Source organism: Coregonus clupeaformis, chromosome 11 (genome assembly GCF_020615455.1).
Source record: "Coregonus clupeaformis isolate EN_2021a chromosome 11, ASM2061545v1, whole genome shotgun sequence".
NCBI classification, from domain to species: Eukaryota; Metazoa; Chordata; class Actinopteri; order Salmoniformes; family Salmonidae; genus Coregonus; species Coregonus clupeaformis.
The window spans coordinates 30,587,299-30,611,199 of NC_059202.1; the positions used below are offsets into that span (position 1 = coordinate 30,587,299).

A 23,901-nucleotide genomic window follows, 5' to 3' on the forward strand; every position below is an offset into this window, starting at 1 on the left:
GCGTGTGTCCCTGCATGCCTGAGTATTGGTGAGCCCTCATTGCCTCTCCTGTGCTCTCCTCTGGGGTTGAGGAATAGAGCTCACCTGGAAGAGTAGCAGACAGCCCCAGAGACACCACCCCAGGTCTTCAGGACCTTCACTGCTACTACATGCCATTACCACTATCCAAAAGCACTGGAAACATTCACATTGACATCCTACAAGCATAATAGCAAACTGAATCTTATTGAGTTTCCTTTTTGATAGGTTATTGTTGTGTGGTTCCAACACCTTGCAAATATGTCAAAACAATTGCTGAAGGATATTTAGACATGTCAATGTGAAAACAAATAGTTTTGGCAGAAACTGAAATTACAAAGCTGTGTGTTGAATGTCAGAGCTAAATGCATCTGTGTTGATCCTCAGCAATGCTAGACCTCACCCTGTTCAAAACACATTTGTCTGTGAGTGCTCAGCCAGCGAGTCATGACTTTACTGTGGCTTGTGAAGGCTGATGAATTGCTAACTTTGATATTTGGAGAGAGAGAGAGAGAGAGGGAGGGGAATAAAGAGAGGGGGTAAAGGCATAAAAGCAGGTGTGCTGCTAGCCTGCTACGTGTCCCCTGTTCACGTCTCCTGTCTTGTAGTGCCGTAAGGCTCCTCTCTCTACGAGGTGTCTGCAGGTGGGCACAAGCAATTACCCATCTGAGAGTCCACGGACAACAGGGCATAGAAAAGGAACGGAGCGGAAGAGAGAATGGTGGCAGGACTTTCTATCTTTTCTTCTGACAGAGACAGAGGTGCACTGAATGAATGGGGCCAGGGCCTAGAGAGCGCATGTCGTGACACATACTGCAGTGACAACAAGCCTCCTGAGTACAGCGGGCTCTGGGTGAGTGGTGAGTTCTAAGCAGGAGATGGTTACAGAAGCACCAGTTGGTCCTTGAATGTTTTTTATCTCCGTGAAGGCAATACATTTACTCAGCCAGCAGCAACATTGTGTGCGCCTCAGGATTCTTGTATTTCCCAGCACCAGTACACACTTTGGATGAGCTATTTCAGACTACTTTTGAGGTAGATTGGTAGATTTTTCAGACCTAGATTAAGGCTACTCCTGGACTATAAAGCATGCTCAGTGGAGAATCTCCACAGAAAGTGTTTTTAGTCCAGGAATAGGCTTCATCTGTGTCCGCAACCTGGCCTCAGGGCAATTCATAAGATTCAGTATGTAAATCTGTTCCCCTCCATTTAGTACGATACATTACGTTACCTTACGTTACATTATGAATGGAATAGCAGTCGTGCAATATCATTCGAATTAGAGGACATATAGTATAATACGTCTTACCCCGGTCGTACAATAGCATACGAATTGGATAATGTAACGTCTTGGAGGACCATGCTCCTCAATTAATTTCATACAAATAAAAATAGTGAAACATTAAAAAGTTATAATTTTCAGATAAAACTATACTAAGTATATTCACGTCACCAAATTATTGATTAAAACATACTGTTTTGCAATGAAGGTCTACAGTAGCCTCAGCAGCACTCTGTAGGGCAGCACCATGGTGTAGCCGGAGGACAGCTAGCTTCTGTCCTCCTCTGGGTACATTGACTTCAATACGAAACCTAGGAGGCTCATGGTTCTCACCCCCTTCCACAGACTTACACAGTAATTATGACAACTTCCGGAGGACGTGCTCCAACCTATCAGAGCTCTTGCAGCATGAACTGACATGTTGTCCACCCAATCAAAGGATCAGAGAATGAATCTAGTCCTGAAAGCAAAAGCTACAGCTAGCTAGCACTGCAATTCATAAAATGTGGTGGGCAGTTGACTCAAAGACAGAGAAAGACAATAGTTGGAACAGTTTTGAACAAATTAATTTCTTCAAAGATTAAGGAGAAGCAAGAGAGAGCTAGCTATATTTCATAGTATTTATTTTTTTCACTTCACTTTCACATACTTTTCTCGCATCGAATGCAGCTAGCTAGTTTAGCCTACTCAAACACACGGCTCAAACAGAGAGGGATGCTATGTTAGCTAGCTGACTATGGCAATCCAACACTGGAACTCTTCCAAGTCAAGGTAAGCTTTTGGTTTTAGTAATTTATTGGCATCGGGGCACACCGGTGTAACTGCTAAATTGCTTACTGTGCTGCATGATTGTAGCGAGTTTACTAACACGTTACTTCTAGTAGCTATATTGACTATGACGTGACAACGATGTAGGCTGTGTGTAGTGGTTAGCAGTCATGATATGCAGGTTGGAAATGTTTTTTCGCCTGGTCACAGACAGCTAATGTGTTGTGCACTGAAGTCCACAAGTGAAGGGAAAAGGTGAGAGGAGGAGAGCGCATAGATAGATGTGAGAAGGAATTATATATACAATGAGCTGTTTGTATGTGGCTGCTATGGAACTGAACTGTGTTTGTGTATGATCAGGGGTGTATTCATCGTTGAAAAACGGAAGCAAATGAAACTGGGATAAACATACCTGAATTTGTCCCATAGAAACTCTCATTTGCCACTGTTGGACTAATGATTACACCCTAGATCAGCTAGATGCAGGCAAGAGTGTGCAACGCGGTACTGAATGTGTCACTGTCTGTCACCTTGATTACCTCGACCTGTGCACCCACGTTATAAACTTTCATTCATAGGCTAGGTTGTAGCAACCTCTTGGCTCTTGGCTATCATGTAGTAGCCTAAACCTATCGATGTTACATTGAGCTTGGTGAGTGGAATATGAATGACAGTCATTCAAAATGCTGTAATAGAAATAAAGCCATGTTCATAAAAAATACAAATAATCCTCCCTCATCTTAAACTGCACCTACCGCCACTGTGGATGACGTATAGTATTACAGTTGAAGTCGGAAGTTTACATACACTTAGGTTGGAGTCATTAAAACTTGTTTTTCAACCACTCCACAAATTTCTTGTTAACAAACTATAGTTTTGGCAAGTCGGTTAGGACATCTACTTTGTGCATGACACAAGTAATTTTTCCAACAATTGTTTACAGACAGATTATTTCATTTATAATTCACTGTATCACAATTCCAGTGGGTCAGAAGTTTACATACACTAAGTTGACTGTGCCTTTAAACAGTTTGGAAAATTCCAGAAAATGATGTCATGGCTTTAGAAGCTTCTGATAGGCTAATTGACATCATTTGAGTCAATTGGAGGTGTACCTGTGGATGTATTTCAAGGCCTACCTTCAAACTCAGTGCCTCTTTGCTTGACATCATGGGAAAATCAAAAGAAATCAGCCAAAAGCTCAGAAAAAAATGTGTAGACCTCCACAAGTCTGGTTCATCCCTGGGAGCAATTTCTAAACACCTGAAGGTACCACGTTCATCTGTACAAACAATAGTACGCAAGTATAAACACCATGAGACCACGCAGCCGTCATACCGCTCAGGAAGGAGACGCGTTCTGTCTCCTAGAGATGAACGTACTTTGGTGCGAAAAGTGCAAATCAATCCCAGAACAACAGCAAATAACCTTGTGAAGATGCTGGAGGAAACAGGTACAAAAGTATCTATATCCACAGTAAAACGAGTCCTACAGTGGGGGAAAAAAGTATTTAGTCAGCCACCAATTGTGCAAGTTCTCCCACTTAAAAAGATGAGAGAGGCCTGTCATTTTCATCATAGGTACACGTCAACTATGACAGACAAAATTAGAAAAGAAAAATCCAGAAAATCACATTGTAGGATTTTTTATGAATTGATTTGCAAATTATGGTGGAAAATAAGTATTTGGTCAATTACAAAAGTTTCTCAATACTTTGTTATATACCCTTTGTTGGCAATGACACAGGTCAAATGTTTTCTGTAAGTCTTCACAAGGTTTTCACACACTGTTGCTGGTATTTTGGCCCATTCCTCTAGAGCAGTGATGTTTTGGGGCTGTCGCCAGAGCGACACAGACTTTCAACTCCCTCCAAAGATTTTCTATGGGGTTGAGATCTGGAGACTGGCTAGGCCACTCCAGGACCTTGAAATGCTTCTTACGATGCCACTCCTTCGTTGCCCGGGTGGTGTGTTTGGGATCATTGTCATGCTGAAAGACCCAGCCACGTTTCATCTTCAATGCCCTTGCTGATGGAAAGAGGTTTTCACTCAAAATCTCACGATACATGGCCCCATTCATTCTTTCCTTTACACGGATCAGTCGTCCTGGTCCCTTTGCAGAAAAACAGCCCCAAAGCATGATGTTTCCACCCCCATGCTTCACAGTAGGTATGGTGTTCTTTGGATGCAACTCAGCATTCTTTGTCCTCCAAACACGACAAGTTGAGTTTTTATCAAAAAGTTATATTTTGGTTTCATCTGACCATATGACATTCTCCCAATCCTCTTCTGGATCATCCAAATGCACTCTAGCAAACTTCAGATGGGCCTGGACATGTACTGGCTTAAGCAGGGGGACACGTCTTGCACCGCAGGATTTGAGTCCCTGGCGGCGTAGTGTGTTACTGATGGTAGGCTTTGTTACTTTGGTCCCAGCTCTCTGCAGGTCATTCACTAGGTCCCCCCGTGTGGTTCTGGGATTTTTGCTCACCGTTCTTGTGATCATTTTGACCCCACGGGGTGAGATCTTGCGTGGAGCCCCAGATCGAGGGAGATTATCAGTGGTCTTGTATGTCTTCCATTTCCTAATAATTGCTCCCACAGTTGATTTCTTCAAACCAAGCTGCTTACCTATTGCAGATTCAGTCTTCCCAGCCTGGTGCAGGTCTACAATTTTGTTTCTGGTGTCCTTTGACAGCTCTTTGGTCTTGGCCATAGTGGAGTTTGGAGTGTGACTGTTTGAGGTTGTGGACAGGTGTCTTTTATACTGATAACAAGTTCAAACAGGTGCCATAAATACAGGTAACGAGTGGAGGACAGAGGAGCCTCTTAAAGAAGAAGTTACAGGTCTGTGAGAGCCAGAAATCTTGCTTGTTTGTAGGTGACCAAATACTTATTTTCCACCATAATTTGCAAATAAATTCATTAAAGATCCTACAATGTGATTTTCTGGATTTTTTTTCCTCAATTTGTCTGTCATAGTTGATGTGTACCTATGATGAAAATTACAGGCCTCTCTCATCTTTTTAAGTGGGAGAACTTGCACAATTGGTGGCTGACTAAATACTATTTTTCCCCACTGTATATCGACATAACCTGAAAGGCCGCTCAGCAAGGAAGAAGCCACTGCTCCAAAACCGCCATAAAAAAGCCAGACTACGGTTTGCAACTGCACATGGGGACAAAGATTGTACTTTTTGGAGAAATGTCCTCTGGTCTGATGAAACAAAAATAGAACTGTTTGGCCATAATGACCATCGTTATGTTTGGAGGAAAAAGCGGAACGCTTGCAAGCCGAAGAACACCATCCCAACCGTGAAGCATGGGGGTGGCAGCATCATGCTGTGGGGGTGCTTTGCTGCAGGAGGCACTGGTGCACTTCACAAAATAGATGGCATCATGAGGAAGGAAAATTATGTGGATATATTGAAGCAACATCTCAAGACATCAGTCAGGAAGTTAAAGCTTGGTCGCAAATGGGTCTTCCAAATGGACAATGACCCCAAGCATACTTCCAAAGTTGTGGCAAAATGGCTTAAGGACAACAAAGTCAAGGTATTGGAGTGGCCATCACAAAGCCCTGACCTCAATCCTATAGAACATTTGTGGGAAGAACTGAAAAAGCGTGTGCGAGCAAGGAGGCCTACAAACCTGACTCAGTTACACCAGCTTTGTCAGGAGGAATGGGCCAAAATTCACCCAACTTATTGTGGGATGCTTGTGGAAGGCTACCAGAAACGTTTGACCCAAGTTAAACAATTTAAAGGCAATGCTACCAAATACTAATTGAGTATGTAAACTTCTGACCCACTGGGAATGTGATGAAATAAATAAATGCTGAAATAAGTCATTCTCTCGACTATTATTCTGACATTTCACATTCTTAAAATAAAGTGGTGATCCTAACTGACCTAAGACAGGGAATGTTTACTAGGATTAAATGTCAGGAATTGTGAAAAACTGAGTTTAAATGTTTTTGGCTAAGGTGTATGTAAACTTCAGACTTCAACTGTATGTCTTTCTCTGAGACCAGGTTGTTTGTTGCGTCTTAACAACAAAGGAGAATTACAGCAAGAATTTATGTTGTTGGTTAACTAACGACAAAGGTTAGGATAATTTACTTAAAAGGTTAGGAGAACGAAAATGACAAAGGTTAGGATAATTTATGTAAAATGTTAGGTGAATTAGAGGTTAGAATAAGGGATAGGGTAAGGGTTAGCTAAAATGCTACAGTTGTCCCCGACGCGAACACGCAACCTTTGGATTGCTAGACGTTCGCTGTATACGCCCACCCCACCCAAACGTATGTCCAGTGAGTCCAGTCTGGTGTACAGGAACAGGCCCTTAGAGTCCCGAATGGATCTAGAATCTAGAGCAGGGGTGTCAAACATACAGCCCGTGGACAAAACAAAACTCAACTTAAATTACTAAAACCAAATCGAAATTATAATGGACCTACATTCATACAGTTTCTTGACTGTGTCCAGCTCACTAATAATCACCGAAATGAAAGCTAGACAGTCAGGGAGCGAAAATTCAAAAAACTATGGATAGAGGACTATGTTTAGCAAATTTTGACAGAGAGGAAAGACCCTCCGGACCTTGTTGAAGACAGAATGCAGCCCCCGGGGGAAAATGAGTTTGACACTCCTGCTCTAGTGTGTGTATTAATTCCGCGTTCAAAACAACTGGAAACTCTGAACTGGAATTCGGACTTCAGTGCGTTCAAAACAACTGAGAACTGAAAAAAACGAGCTCCGACTCTGACTTTCTGACCTGAAGATCACTGACATCATGATTTGACCTCGTTTTTTTCAGAGTTCCCAGTTGTTTCGAATGCGGCATTAGCATCACTTACCACCATCTTGTTAAGGGAGACCCAGCAGTCCTGGGGGAAATCCTGCAGCATGGGAACCAGGAACTGCAAACAGCCATCCCAGTGACACAGCAGCAGCATCATACCAATCAGGTTGAAGATACGCATCACTGCACTGGCCAGGTCATAGGTCATATGGAAGATCTGTCACGGGAGGTACAGAAAGAGAGGACAGTCAGTGGTGTGTTCCACACCTCATTCATTCACCATTTCACATGGATTTATCTTAAGTTAACAAAGCCAATGAACACATGATAAAACATTTAAAAAGATGGAGAGAGATTCCATTATTTGCATTATCTGGTTACAACAGGATATGGACAGGATTTGAATTCATGATTGGCGTAGTTATTGTAATTCAGTAAGTAAGTTTACCGGTACCGATTATGCACAGTTGCTTTTCTGAACACACAGCTGTTGCACTTTCATTAGTTTTCCTTGAGAAATGAAGCACACCAAATTACTTCAGTGATGATGACACTAATTTCCTACACTCATCAGGCACCAATAGCTATGTTGAGATGAACATGATCAAGAGAGATAAGTGTGGAATGTCAAAAATCTCAATCAGGCGACAGCTATCCTCCCTCATTTTTCCGTCCTCTTCTCCCTCCCTCCTTCCTTCCTTCCCTCTCCAAGCCCAAGCCTTGTCCTATTATGGTGAGTGTTTGTTTAGAACACAGAACACCCATCCCTGAGTGATGCACTGGTGTTGTGGTCACAGCCTCGTAAACACTTCTCAGCTGTGGCCCTTTGGCTGTGGTCAAAGGGCCTGTTTCCCTATCGTGCAAGCGTGTGTGTGTGTTCCGGAAAAGCCCTGTAGGAGAACCAATTAAGCCCCCAAAAATCAAAAACACAAGACCCAAAGGCTACCACACCTGAGACAGGAGAAGTTGCCCTATATAGGAACTAGGCCAGAAACATCCCTCTACGAAGACAGGGGAGAGAAGAGATGCTTCTGGCTGTTGTTTACAGTGTAGAGCTCCAACAGAGTGTGAGCCAGGTGATTCAGTCCTCTCACAAGACCTCGCTCACGCCAGCCCAAAGGTTTAAAGCTTAACCGATTGCAAAATTAGAACCTGCTCTCATACACAACAGAAGGCTGGAGTGCATCCTTTTGCTGTTTCTCCAAGTGACTGGAATATCTGTGGTGAAAAGGACCAAGCAAGCATCCTTTTGTATCACCTCTTTCCAGCTTTGTCTCAAAAGCCTTACAATTAAAAACAAAATCCCTGTATTACTGAGGCCCCTGTGTTTCCTGTGTTTGGGTGGTACTGTATGTGGGGCATTTTCAAGGTGCCTGCACAGCTGTTTCTCTTGTGTATAATTTATCTGCAGTGCACACAGACATCTAAATAAATGCAGTGGCTTGTCGTACACTGTTAAAATGAAGTGTTTTGTAACACTAAAACTGCCGACACCTTAAATGAGACAGAACCTTAACATTTACGTCATTTAGCAGACGCTCTTATCCAGAGCGACTTACAAATTGGTGCATTCACCTTATAGCCAGTGGGATAACCACTTTACAAAGTTTTTATTTTATAAATACTGTAATTCCCTCATCTTATATGGTGCATTTACAAACTCCTCATTGGTAATTCCAAAAGGTCAAAGTACTATGCTCAAACAAAGGACACAAGAAAATATAGTTTTGTGAAAATACAAATTAATACTTTTTTCTAGGATAATAATGTAGTACAAAATACATTTTTCAAGACATGATTGAAGCTTAAAATGCTTGATATTTTATTTGCAAATTATCAAATGACCACAAAATATTAACAGGTCTTTCCCATTTTTATATTGATAAAGTAGGACAGTTCAAAGATTTGTAAGGTATTTATCATATTATTCTTCAAAATCAACAGAAATGTGGCATTATTATTTCACATTCATGGAAAAGAATACAGGCAATGACTGCTAATGTTAGCAGTAGCACTCATACAAAACTTGTACAAAACTTAAGCCCAGGGCTCAATGCGATCCACCAGTCATCAATTATGCTAAAGTCCTGACCTGAGTTTTTATATTCAGATGATGATACATGTCATGGATGGTTGTTCAGATTAATTAAATCACAGTACAGTTGAGTTAGATGATATGACAGTTGACAGTTCAGTTGGCATTAGTCTGTGATCCTTGTCTTGATTGGCTATGGTTAGGATTGGCCAGCCGGTGGGTAACATACTGTATGTTTTTCTGCAGGGAGGCAGAGAAATGGCAAATCATAACAATAAATAATTGTAGTACATGCATGGATAATTACGTTATCAGATGCTATAATATTAATAAATTGCAATATGAATACAATTATTAAACATATCAATAGAAATATGCAAAAAGCATATAAGTGATTAAGCTATGCAAATATAGCAACAAGACACCAATATGAATGTCAAAAGTGGGATACAACAACATGTGGTGTGGTAGGCCACAGCTAGAGCAGGCTAAAATGGCAGTGGCTATTCAGTGTACAGTAGCATATAGCATGTGGGTATACATCAAACAGTAGATAAAACTCATTAAGCTAGTAGGCAAACAAGCCAGCAGTATTAACTAATTGACAAACGTGTCAATTAACTACTACATGTAGCAACAAGAAAACTGATCAATGAATCAAAATGGCTGTTTTACTTGGACTATTTTAGTTTTGTCTTTTATTTTACCCTTATTTTACCAGGTAAGTTGACTATTAGCATTAGCGGCCGAAATGCTACACAAAATAAATGTTCTTATTGAGTGAATTCCTTTTCCGTTTATTCTTCAATGTAATAACATTGTGAACTCACATTTACATTGTCACATACTTTCTTGGATTGTTTGGAGAGTTTCCTTTGAGCGTTTGGTGTGCTCTCACCTGTCTGAGTTCGTGAAAGACCCGAATACAGGGGAGGCGTCCGCAAACTTGCATGTTTTTATACTTGACCATAGAGTTTGCTAGAGGGCACACCTGCCACGAATGGCCTCTCTCCACCTCCTGCCTCAGACAGGGGTAATCAAACATTTATCTTCTGATATGAAGGTATGAAAAAATAAAGGTAGAATTTCACCAAAAAAAACAATCTCCCTATTCAGACTTGAGAAAAGTTGATTTAACGTGGACTTTAAAAAAGGGGCAACGATAGCTATTCTCTCTTGGAATTTGAAAGGCCTAAACTGTCCTATTAAACGTTCCAGCTGTCTTGATATCCTAGTAAGAAACCATGTTTACTTAGCAATGCTCCAAGAAACACACCGGCTCCAAAAGGACTCGCATAGAATATATAGCCATTTGTACAAACTGCTGCTTTTTCATCAACCCCAAACAAAACAATCTGTAATCATGATACATAATAAACTTTATTGGGTAAAGGCGAAGACAAAGAAGGCAGAATCACTTTCCTTAAATGTATCCATAATGGAAAGAAAATTGTATGCTCCAAATTCATATGATCCTACGTTTTTTGATTCTCTGAACAGCATATTGTTAGAATTAACTGAATTCCATCTGGTTATTGGGAAAGCCACGAATGCCATTTTGGACATTCGGAACAAATCTAATAAGACCAACTACAATCCACATACAACCAAGGCTCTCCAGTATATACTCTCTGATTAGAACCTTATTGATGCCTGGCGAGCACATAATCCTAAATAAAAAGAGTACACGTTCTACTCAAACAGGCATAAATCTTTCTCACAAATCGATTTCATACTATTATCTACACCTCTATTTTCTTGATTCAAGAAAATAGAAATTCGACATATGAGCTTGTCTGACCACTACGCTTACTACTGCCAACTTCACATTTCTGAATCTCCTAAAAGAGCCATATGATGGCGTTTCAACATTTCATTAGTATAAAATCCTACATTCTGTAATTAATTTGAAATGTAACTAAATTAATTCATAATGATCAATAAAAATTCAGTCGATGACCCCCGGATTCTATGGGATGCCACCAAAGGTTTGATAAAAAAATAATGCAACTGCATTTGCATCTGGGTTGAATAAATCACAATTAAAGAAGATATCAGATTTGGAATGTTGTTAACTGTGTTAGAGCGTTCTCAACAAACTCTTTTCAGACCAGGTAGCTATTACTCTTTCCAAAACATAACTTATTTATTGATAAGACAGAGAGCAGAATTTGCCATCCATCGAGTTACACTCAACCATTACTTCCATGGTAATTGTCCCAGTCGTTTACTGGCCATCAAGCGCTGCAGTAATGATCAATTAACTGATATAGCAACTATTGAATCTGAAACAGGGGAATTACTGTCAGAACCGAAATTATTCAATCAAAGATTCTCAAACTTCTATAAAGAACTGTACACCTCTGGCTTCCTCTCTCAACAGAGGAAGCCACCTCGCTGGGAGCCCAAATCTCTCTTAATGAACTCAAAAGGGCCTTGGATAGCATGAATAAAGGCAAATCATCTGGATGGGAAGGTATTCCTACTGAGGCCTATTTAAAATGTTGGAATCAATTAGGTCCACTATTGCTCAAAATGATTAATACAGACGTTCACAAAGGTTCATTTGGGAGAGATGTGAATAGAGCACTAATTTCACATTTATGCAAAAAAAGTAAGGATAGCACCCAGTGTTCTCACTATCACCCCCTATCTTTGACAAACACAGATATTAAACTGTTTTCCAAAATGTTGTAGTCCCGTCTCGAGACTTACCCAAATTGGTCCAAACAGACCAAAGCGGGTTTGTTAAAAAAGCGTTTATCCTCGGATAACCTCTGTCGACTATTACATATCCTAGATGCTTCATCAGAAACAGCTCCTTGGGCTGTATTATCTCTTGATGCAGAAAAAGCTTTTGATAGACTAGAATGGTCATACCTCTGGTCTGTCTTGGAACATATGGGTATTGGCTCCAATTTCATTAATATGATTAAAATACTATACGCAAATCCCTCAGCCATACTGTATATCACTTAAACAATGTAAACTAAGCTTTGTTCCCATTATTGCTCACAGTTTCTATTTGGCACAAAATTGAAAAACAATGTAATTGGGAATCAAAATGGCTTGCTCATACTGAAATGGTAATGGTTTGAGAACATCCCAACATTTGAAAGATACATACACATTACCAGGCAACTCCTTTTTCTATATTTACAACATACACTATATATACACAAAAGTATGTGGACACCCCTTCAAATGAGTGGATCCGGCTATTTCAGCCACACCCGTTGCTGACAGGTGTATAAAATCGAGCAAACAGCCATGCAATCTTTACAGACAAACATTGGCAGTAGAATGGCCTTACTGAAGAGCTCAGTGACTTTCAACATGGTACCGTCATAAGTTGCCACCTTTCCAACAAGTCAGTTCGTAAAATGTCTACCCTGCTACAGCTGCCCCGGGCCAACTGTATGTGTTGTTATTGTGAAGTGGAAACGTCTAGGAGCAACAACGGCTCAGCCGCGAAGTGGTAGGCCACACAAGCTCACAGAAAGGGACCACCGAGTGCTGAAGAGCCTATTGCGTATAAATCGTCTGTCCTCGTTTGCAACACTCACTACCGAGTTCCAGACTGCCTCTGGAAGCAACGTCAGCACAAGAACTGTTCGTCGGGAGCTTCATGAAATGGGGTTCCATGGCCGAACAGCTGCACACAAGCCAAAGATCACCATGCGCAATGCCAAGCGTCGGCTGGAGTGGCGTATAGCTCGCTGCCATTGGACTCTGGAGCAGTAGAAATGCCTTCTCTGAAGTGATGAATCACGCTTCACCATCTGGCAGTCCGATAGACAAATCTGGGTTTGGCGGATGCCAGGAGAACGCTGCCTGCCCGAATGCATAGTGTCAACTGTAGAGTTTGGTGGAGGAGGAATAATGGTCTGGGGCTGTTTTTCATGGTTTGGGCTAGGCTCCTTAGTTTCAGTGAAGGGAAATCTTAACACTACAGCATACAATGACATTCTAGACGATTCTGTGCTTCCAACTTTGTGGCAACAGTTTGGGGAAGGCCCTTTCCTGTTTCAGCATGACAATTCCCCCATGCACAAAGTGAGGTCCATACAGAAATAGTTTGTCGAGATCGGTGTGGAAGAACTTGACTGGTCTACACAGAGCCCTGACCTCAACCCCATTTAACACCTTTGGGATGAATTGGAACGCTGACTGCGAGCCAGGCCTAATCGCCCAACATCAGTGCCTGATCTCACCAATGCTCTTGTGGCTGAATGGAAGCAAGTCCCCTCAGCAATGTTCCAACATCTAGTGGAAAGCCTTCCCAGAAGAGTGGAGGTTGTTATAGCAGCAAAGGGGGGACCAACTCTATAATAATGCCCCTGATTTTGGAATTAGATGTTTGACGAGCAGGTGTCCACATACTTTTGGTCATGTAGTGTAGGCCAGCTATGCTGGCCTAAGGAGTCTCTTGGGAAACCCAACTACCAAACCATCCAATGATGGGATTTATAAATAAATTAGCTGGGCTCCCGAAAGGATTGAGCTCTATAATATATCAACAACTTTTGGAAAACTCATATTCTGAGTTAACCATTAAAAAAGTATTGTACAGATCTAATTGAATCTGAACAACCCTTTAACTGGAACAGAATATGGAAAAATATTACCTTGGCATCCCATAATCCGAACAATCAATGTATACATTTGAAGTTTGTTCACAGACTGTATTTAACGCTAAGGAAACGTTTTACGATGAAATTGGCCCCAACACCCAACTGTTCACGGTGTCCCGTAAATCAGGTAGGCACATTCCTTCATATGATGTGGGTGTGCCCTGCAAAATGCTTCTGGGGCAAAGTTAGAAGTTATTTAATGATGATAGCCCCTTGAATCTCTCAATCAATCCGAGAAGATTACTGCTAGCAAGCAGCACTGCTGCGCAAAATAATGTTGGGCTCTAAGATGGCAACCACCTCACACTCCCATTTAACCAGTGGATACAGTTACTATTAGAAGTTATAACAATATAATCATTGACAGCGAGAATGAATGTTGCTAGTCAAGGAAAAATTGAGGCCTGGACAAACACACTTGGCTCTGTAAAGAACAATCTCAGCTAACGCCCCACACATACAAACCAATGATATATAGTTATTTAGACTTTCGTTACTTTCTTTGCTATCAGGCCCACGGAGAAGGGGTGGTACGCATAAACAGCCCAGCGCAGCGGGGATGATGCTCAGGGAATACGTTGGTTTGGATACGGTATCAGGGTGGTGCTCTAAGCCAGGGGTTCCCAAACATTTTCACTCGGGGCCAGTGTTGCCATGTTCGCGGTTTTCCCACCAAATTGGGCTACTTTGAAAACGACATCACGGGTGAAAATGTATTGGTCGTGGGTGGCGGGTTTTTGTGCTACTTCTAAATTGCACCACGGCCGCCATTGCATTTCTCCTAGAAAAAAATTATATATATATTTCACTGTGACCTGCTGCTGCTGACTATCAGGCAGTGAGCAGGCTGTTACTTAGTGAGTGACTGAGTGAGAGGAATTTGTAAGTTATCAATTGTGATCATGCTCACAGCTCTATCGCAAATGTATCATTCTCCACATTTAACCTCTTAAATGTAATGGCAAAATTTAGATTTTCCCTAAATAGACATACCCAAAAGTAACTGCTACTCATGTGTAATTACATGATTCTGACATGCCAAAGATCATGAGGAAATTATCAGAAGATAGGAGTTACATAGTTCAGAATACACAAGATCAAGCACACATAAAATAACTTTTTTTTTTGTTTTGAGAAGCTATAAGTGAATTATTGATGCCCAGAGTTGGAAACACATCAGACGGCTTCCACAACATGTGAACAATATCAGAAAAGAAAATGGGATTGATAGACCTAGCAACTAGAAATGGGCAGATGTTTTAGTAAGTGGTGTCAGGTGTGGTCACAGGATGTTTCGAAGTGTCCCTAAACCTCTCCAAAGTGGCATATGTCTGTAAATTAGATAATTCCAGTGCTATTACATATTTGCAATCCCTAAATGCTATTTGTTCAGTATAAAAACACAATTTCTACATATCAACCTCACTCAAACATTGTGGTGGTGTTATGGGGTATCCAGGGTACATTCAAGTGTCCTTTCAACCTCTCCAAAGTGTCCAAATGTGGTAATTGCACTGTTTTTTTCACACTGGATGTGCCTAAAAGTTATTGTTCACTATTAAAAACTAAATGACTACAACACCAACCTCTCTCAAACATTGTGGTGGTGTCGGGGGACATAAAGGGGTTATCCAACTGTTTTTTCAACCTCTCCAAAGTGCCTGAACATTTAGCCTAGGCATATCCAATGTATTGGTCCCACATACAAATGAACTGTTTACAAAAACAATATAAAAGCAACAGATATACATAAAAAAAAAAAAAAAAGGTCTTATCAAACACAAACTTGGTTACACACGTGTCCTTCACTAACACATTTGCTAAAATAGAAATATGCTGAACTATTTACAAATGGCATTTGTGTTCATTTTACATCCCAGGTGTAGATGATTAGATTTCACTTTCACCGTACCTTGTGCATGTCATGATAGTCTTTGAAGCAGTCCCTCTCTGCCAGGAAACAAAAACCAAACTGGCATTTCGGACAGAAAATCTGGCACCGATTCTGTTAGGATGAATGGTGCCACAAGCCCCTATTTTCTTTTTCAAGAGGTCTATGAAAAGTGGATGTAGAACCATCAGACAGGGTGACTAACATAACAGTGGGGGGTGAAGACCTTGACCGGGGTCGCTTGCTGGGGAGGGGTGGCTCCCAAATGTCATCATTCAAATCCTCTGCGGTGAATAAAATAAAGGGATATATTGTTGTAAGACAAAAATAATTACAATTGACTAAATTTACTAAATGACATTACCGTAAAGTAAAAACACCAAGCCTAAACTATCTGTACAGTACCTCACATAGAAGGTGTGAAGCACACACAATGCAAACAGTAACACTTTGGAGACAAAGGCAGAGGTGAGAACCACAAATAAACAACGGCCACGAGAGTTTAGTGGCCTCTCCAAAGTTACAAGGATGAAACTTAGAACAGCAAACAGTGAACTAATATGAAACATAGACAATAACTACTTTGGAATTACATAACATTGAAATTACTTGTTACATAGGCCTATGTAAACAAAATTAAAAGCACAAAAAGCATACAACTTATATAAAACTAAATACATATAGTAATTTAGCTATATAAAGTCATGAAAATAATTTACTTACAGATCTAAAAGTGGATCCAATCCTTCTAGAAAGCAATCTTCGTCGGCCGAGTCGAAATCCTTGTTGTCCAAATCGCTCCCCTTAACCGAGTCCGACCTACATTTACATTTTAGTCATTTAGCAGACGCACTTATCCAGAGCGACTTACAGTTAGTGAGTGCATACCATTTTTTTATTTTTATTTTTTCATACTGGCCCCCTGTGAGAAACGAACCCACAACCCTGGCGTTGCAAACGCCATGCTCTACCAACTGAGCTACATCCCTGCCGGCCATTCCCTCCCCTACGCTGGGCCAATTGTGCGCCGCCCCATGGGTCTCCCGGTCGCGGCCGGCTACGACAGAGCCTGGATTCGAACCAGGATCTCTAGTGGCACAGCTAGTACTGCGATGCAGTGCCTTAGACCACTGCGCCACTCGACCTGTATTTTATTCAAAGCTTCTATGTCAGTATACTTATTCATAGCTGCCTTCTTTTTAGCTTCCTGTTCGATATTCTTAGTTTTTAAAATGTTTCCCCCTTGAGAAGCCATCTTTTATGCTAAAGCGATTAAATTAAAGCGATGAAATCTGTTTACAATGTAAAGTAGCGTGCTCGGTGCATCTCGTCTCTGAGCCAGGTAGCAATAGTTCGCAATATGCATAAAATGTTTTAGGCCTTGCTTTGTCCCACCCAGGTCAACTGCATATCCCTGGAAAGCTTATCTCATTGGCTACAAGACTGTCAAGGTGCCATAGTAGCTAATCCCCTGTGTAATGGATGCCTTCAGCGCGTAAGCAGGCGAGGTCATCTTTTTGATGCACAAAGATATAGTCCCTCCGTGGACATTCGATGTTGCCATTAAGTCATACATCATCAGATAACATTGGCAATAGGCTACATTTGTTCCTACTAACCTAAGGACTTATTTCATACCCCCCATGTAGCTATAGCTCAAACACAGACCAAATCGAAGCTTACCTTGTAAGAGGTTTCCTGTTTGGTGAAAACATTGTGTAAAATAAACATTTTGACTATCGGGGCTGGTGCTCAATAACGGTAGGTCACAGGCAGACAAATAAGACATCCTCATGATCTGTGGAGTCCCGGCATTCGGTGTGTATCAACGTATTCCGTGTTTATTTCCATTATGCTTCACAACGCTAACCAGAATGTAGGTTGCAGCCATGTTGAAATTAGGTCATCGGCTCGGCCTGCCATATGTGGTAGTAAGTCACACCAAAGATTTTAAGGCACAAATCAATAGCCAAGATACTCAGCTTTCCGCAGACACCCTGCTTTTGCAGATAGGGGTAACGTTCTCATACCAGACTGAATTGAATAAACAAAATCTAATTGGGTCCCCAAATATGGGGACTTTACATTTAAGAGGTTAATGTCAGTTTCATTGTGGACTTTTTCCTGAAATGAGATGTTGGCCTATCAGGGGCTATAGGCTACCTGCATCTAGCTCAGCAAAACATGGCAAAGTTGAATTGCAATTATAAACCCAGATTTTAGTCAGTAGCCTATGACTATTGAAATAACAATCAATCTCGCAAATAGGCCATTTAAAACGGTTTGAAGTCTTAACATCTGGCACATGTGTTCCAAGATGGCGTAGTAGTGCAGTTGTGTTTATGTCGTGTGTCTGTAAATAGCCTGTAAATACCCAGTTTTTTTGTATTTTTCGTACATATTTTCCTATCAGACTTTCATCCTTCTACAAAATATACTTTCCAGTGTTAATACTATTGTAATTATTCTGCACTATAGCCTATTTATTGCCTTACCTCCATAACTTGCTACATTTGCACACACTGTATATATATTTTCTGTTGTATTTCTGACTTTATGTTTTTTTACCCATATGTAACTCTGTGTTGTTTTTATTGCACTACTTGCTTTATCTTGGCCAGGTCGCAGTTGTAAATGAGAACATGTTCTCAACTGGCTTACCTGGTTAAATAAAGGTGAAATAAAAAAAATAAAAATAAAAACATAATAACAGCACAAATAGCCTAACATTAGTTTTTTGAAGTTCGTCCAAGTGTTTCTTGCACAGAGATTTCGAGATCCTCTGTCCAACTTTCATCACTCAAACTCTCCTGTCGGATTTATCTATAGTTATGCACATCGCACGAACAGGATTTATTTACAATTATAAACTGGGTGGTTCAAGCCCTGAATGCTGATTGGATGAAAGCCATGGTATATATCAGACCGTATACCACGGTTATGACAAAACATTTATTTTTACTGCTCTAATTACGTTGGTAACCAGTTTATAATAGCAATAAGGCTCCTCTGGGGTTTGTGGTATATGGCCAATATTCCACGGCTAAGGGCTGTTCTTTGTGGTATATGGCCAATCTACCTTCGGAAAGTATTCAGACAACTTGACTTTTTCCACATTTTGTTACGTTACAGCCTTGTTCTAAAATTGCTGAAATTTAAATACTCTATAATGATAAAGCAAAAACAGGTTTTTAGACATTTTTGCTAATAATAAAAAAAAAAAAAAAAAGGAAATATCCCATTTACATAAGTATTCAGACCCTTTACTCAGTCCTTTGTTGAAGTACCTTTGGCAGCTATTACAGCATAGAGTCTTCTTGGGTATGACGCTACAAGCTTGGCACATCTGTATTTGGGGAGTTTCTCCCATTCCTCTCTGCAGATCCTCTCAAGCTCTGTCAGGTTGGATGGGGAGCGTCACTGCACAGCTATTTTCAGGTCTCTCCAGAGGTGTTCGATCTGGCTGGGCCACTCAAGGATATTCAGAGACTTGTCCCGAAGCCACTCCTGCGTTGTCTTGGGTGTGTACTTAGGGTTGTTGTCCTGTTGGAAGGTGAAACTTCACCCCAGTCTGAGGTCCTGAGCACTCTGGAGCAGGTTTTCATCAAGGATCTCTCTGTTCTTTGCTCCGTTCATCTTTGCCTCGATCCTGAGTAGTCTTTCCTCCAGACGTGATGCTTGGCATTCAGGCCAAAAAGTTCAATCTTGGTTTCATCAGACCAGAGAATCTTGTTTCTCATGGTCTGAGAGTCTTTAGGTGCCTTTTGGCAAACTCCAAGCGGGCTGTCATGTGCCTTTTACTGAGGAATGGCTTCCGTCCGGCCACTCTACCATAAAGGCCTGATTGGTGGAGTGCTGCAGAGATGGTTGTCCTTCTGGAAGGTTCTCCCATCTCCACAGAGGAACTCTAGAGCTCTGTCAGAGTGACCATTGGGTTCTTGGTGGTTCCAAACTTCTTCCATTAAAAATGATGGAGGCCACTGTGTTCTTGGGGACCTTCAAGGCTGCAGACATTTTTTGGTACCCTTCCCCAGATCTGTGTCTCGACACAATCCTGTCTCGGAGCTCTACGGACAATTCCTTTGACCTCATGGCTTGGATTTTGCTCTGACATGCACTGTCAACTGTGGGACCTTATATAGACAGGTGTGTGCCTTTCCAAATCATGTCCAATCAATAGAATTTACCACAGGTGGACTCCAATCAAGTTGTAGAAACATCTCAAGGATGAGCCCCCCGTGTAGCTCAGTTGATAGAGCATGGCGCTTGCAACGCTAGGGTTGTGGGTTCGATTCCCACGGGGGGCCAGTATGAAAATGTATGCACTCACTAACTGTAAGTCGCTCTGGATAAGAGCGTCTGCTAAATGACTAAAATGTAATGATCAATGGAAACAGGATGCATCTGAGCTCAATTTCGAGTCTCATAGCAAAGGGTCTAAATACTTATTTGTAATAAACTAGCAAACATTTCTAAAAACCTGTTTTCGTTTTGTCATTATGGAGTATTGTGTGTAGATTGCTGAGGATTTTTCTAATTTAACCCATTTCAGAAAAAGGCTGTAACGTAACAAAATGTGGAAAGAGTCAAGGGGTCTGAATACTTTCCGAAGGCACTGTATGTCCTAAGAACAGCCCTTAACCGTGGTATATTGGCCATATACCACACCTCCTCGGACCTTATTGCTTGAGCACTTGCCACTATTGCTATGGGCACAAGCACTGTTCATGACACAAACTGTTCACAGTGCTCTTGTTGGTGGAGAGAATTTTGCAGGTTTCAATCTTATTTCCTGCAATTCTACACATTTTGTCAAGGGGTGCAAATAAAATGGTGCAGTTTTAAAGCAAGTTTTCTTGCAATTCTATACATTTTGGCTTGTCTAATGTGTAGTCGTGATATTTGAGTGATAAAGAAATTACAATAATATCTATGGGCTAAAAAACCTAAATAAAAAAACTTTCGCTGACATGGGCTAGTTGATCTGGACATTTCTGATAACTTATAAATAGCTCTCCAAGGTATGGAATGACTAACATGACAAGAGGAACTGATGATGCACTACCCAATTTCAAAATTGCACCTTGTGCATTCTAATATTACAACTTTCAAGAGTAAGTTTAAAGCCGGACTGAGTTCCTAAAAAAACCACACAAAAAACACGACCCCCCCTGCCAACCCACAGCTTGGGAACCACTACTCTAAGCAGCTGTCAGCTGCAGTATGTGCAGTAGTAAAGAAGTCTGTGTTCCCAGGTTTTACAGTTACATATTGATGGGCACATTTCTGTCTAAGAAGATTAAGTTATTATATGACAACAGAGGTGATAAATATTGCTGTTAAGTTCCACTTTTATTCAGTGAGTTGTCCCCCTGGCCATCTCATGCTCTAGACGAGGTGAGTAGCTGCCCTGTGCAGAGCAGAGCTGAGCAGTGGGTAAGGGGTTGATTCAATAATTACGGGTTGTGTCTGGCTCAAATTACCACTCTGTAATCAATAATATAATTGTAAAGAACACACACCAGAGGGACTGAGTAATCAGACTTGGGTCAGTTTAGGGCCTCTTCTGGAATATCTTATCGAGCACAGAGGGGCATACAGTATATCGTTAATATAAATTGATTTTCCAGTGTAGAATGGAAACTTATTTTTTTCCTGTCTATGAAGACACATCATTAGAAGTTCCTCTGTGCTGTATTAGGCAGTCTGCTTAATCACCCACATCTCATTAACATTCACACCTCAGATTCAAGACAGTCAATAAAGACACAAGCTGATCAAATGGGATGTTTGGTTTTGATCCAAGACAGAAAAATACATGAAGACAGCGAGACTGCGTGATTAATAAGCCATACTGCTTGTCTGGACAGCTGCTGATCACAGGAATTGATTCAATAATGTCTTTGTTGTGGGTATGCTGTTTTCATGTTCTTTCCTTTGAACATGAACTGCTGTCTTTCATGTTCTCGCTATATGTGACTGGCTGCACGCCATGGCACATCGCTGTGATGATGAGGCTGACTGACCGCAGAGAGAGCAAAGCTGTGAATCTCAGCATCCTGCTGATATACGTCACTTCAGATACAGAGAGACAACAGTGTTGAAGGCCTGTGATAGTGTGAGACTAGCCTATTATTGGAAAAACACTTCCCAGAAATAGGATGGGTTGATGATGTTCAATCTGACTCACTTGTGTTTTATTCTTGCTACTGCTTCCTTGAAATTGTATCATAGAAGGGATTCTGGCCTATGCCATCTTACCCCCTCTTTCCATTGGTCAATGCAAGTACTTGACCCATAGTGTGCAGCCTCTCACAGACGGGTTGCCTGACAACGTAACGAAAATGATGCTTGTGCATGTTGTTAAATGTTGTCAATAATTATTTGGAGTTCACTGTTGTTTTGCCCTGAATTTGCGCACACAACGATTTTGTTGCTTAATAACAACCCATGCTTCTATTGGTCTGTGTAAATTCTAGAAAATTATTGCAAATCCCATCTCCTCCTGCTATTGGTCAAAGTAAATTCTAGAGCCCAGCTTACCTCTTCCCATTGGTGGACATAGCGGATGAGCCTGGACAGCCTGAGCAGCCTCAGCAGACTGAGGATCTTGGTAAAGCGCACGATCCTCAGGGCTCTGGCCGTTTTATACACCTCAGAGTCGATCCCCTTCTCCACGATCAAGAAGATATAATCCACAGGGATGGAGGAGATAAAGTCCACCACAAACCAGGTCTTCAGGTACTTCCTCTTGATCTTGTTGGGGTCCAGGATGATCTCAGTGTTGTCCTCTAACACGATGCCTGTGCGGAAGTTGAGGACCAGGTCCATGAGGAAGAAGGTGTCAGAGACCACGTTGAAGATGATCCAGGGCGCAGTGGTCTCGTGCTTGAAGAAGGTGATCCCCACGGGGATGATGATGAGGTTGCCCACCATGAACATCAGCATGGTGAAATCCCAATAGAACCTAGAGAGCAGAGTGGAGAAGGAGATTAGGGGACAGAGAGACAGTTAAGGTGGAAGAACTCAGGACACCTGAACTTCAACTCCAGGTAAGGTTCAGGTATAAACAGTTGACTCCCACAATTGCATTCATCAACTGTTGAAATTGTATTTAAACAATCAGGGGAAATGGAAGATTATACAGAATATCCACCTTCCCCCTCTCAACTGGTTATCCCAGATCAACCAAATATATTAATTTAATTCATATCAGAATAATCTGTTGGCTTCTATTGTAGGAGTGATGATGTGAATCAATTGGCAACTCAATCATGCATTCAAAAAGTGTACAAATTGTAATAACAGTACAGTAAAAGTACAGTAAGTCACTGGGGTATATCATGAGTTCGAGTACAAGTGGAAACTGTGGTATCACTGTTTTCATTATGAGCAAATGTTCTATGTTGCTATTTGCTGTGCATATCACGCCAGTAAAGACGCTGATGTTGCTTTATCCATCTGACAAGTACCCTCTCTGCTTACTGTAACTAGGGGAGCCGAGAAGGGAGAAGGGGTCATATGAGAGTAGTGCTGGATGGGGAATTGATTCTAAATCCTTGCTACAAGGACAAAGGGTGACATACACTAAAGGACAAAAAGTTTGTGGACACCTGCTCGTCGAACATCTCATTCCAAAATCATGGGCATTAATATGGAGTTGGTTCCCCCTTTGCTGCTATAACAGCCTCCACTCTTCTGGGAAGGCTTTCCACGAGATGGGGACTTGCTTCCATTCAGCCACAAGAGCATTAGTGAGGTCGGGCACTGATGTTGGGCGATTAGGCCTGGCTCGCAGTCGGCGTTCCAATTAATCCCAAAGGTGTTCAATGGGGTTGAGGTCAGGGCACTGTGCAGACCATTCAAGTTCTTCCACACCGATCTCGACAAACCATTTCTGTATGGACCTCGCTTTGTGCGGCTGCTTGGCCATGTAACCCCATTTTCATGAAGCTCCCGACGAACAGTTCTTGTGCTGACGTTGCTTCCAGAGGCAGTTTGGAACTCGGTAGTGAGTGTTGCAACCGAGGACAGACACTTTTTACGTGCTACAGGCTTCAGCACTCGGCGGTCCCATTCTGTGAGTTTGTGTGGCCTACCACTTCGCGGCTGAGCCGTTGTTGCGCCTAGATGTTTCCCCTTCACAATAACATAATTTACAGTTGACCGGGGCTGCTCTAGCAGGGCAGAAATTTGACAAACTGACTTGTTGGAAACATGGCATCCTATGACGGTGCCACGTTGAAAGTCACTGAGCTCTTCAATAAGGCCATTCTACTGCCAATGTTTGTCTATGGAGATTGTATGGCTGTTTGCTCGATTTTATATACCTGTCAGCAACGGATGTGGCTGAAATAGCTGAATCCACTAATTTGAAGGGGAGTCCACATATTTTTGTATATATAGTGTAAGTGTAACCAGGATAGTATCAACATATTTGAATTATTGTGACCGCCAAGTTATAGGCTAAG

At 41.5% G+C, this 23,901-nt stretch overlaps 1 protein-coding gene across 1 annotated transcript in view; it reads right to left on the minus strand.

Annotated features, from left to right (window-relative positions):
* The window catches only part of LOC121577134 (potassium/sodium hyperpolarization-activated cyclic nucleotide-gated channel 2-like), a 109,961-nt gene extending 87,572 nt beyond the window's left edge, over positions 1-22,389 (minus strand). Inside the window, exons 1-2 of the mRNA XM_045223588.1 lie at positions 21,974-22,389; positions 6,926-7,087 (exon numbers count right to left, since the gene is read on the minus strand). Coding sequence (XP_045079523.1) covers positions 6,926-7,087; positions 21,974-22,378 — 567 coding nt within the window. The 5' untranslated portion in view covers positions 22,379-22,389. The remainder of the gene's footprint in view (positions 1-6,925; positions 7,088-21,973) is intronic.
* Between the last annotated feature and the right edge of the window lie 1,512 nt (positions 22,390-23,901).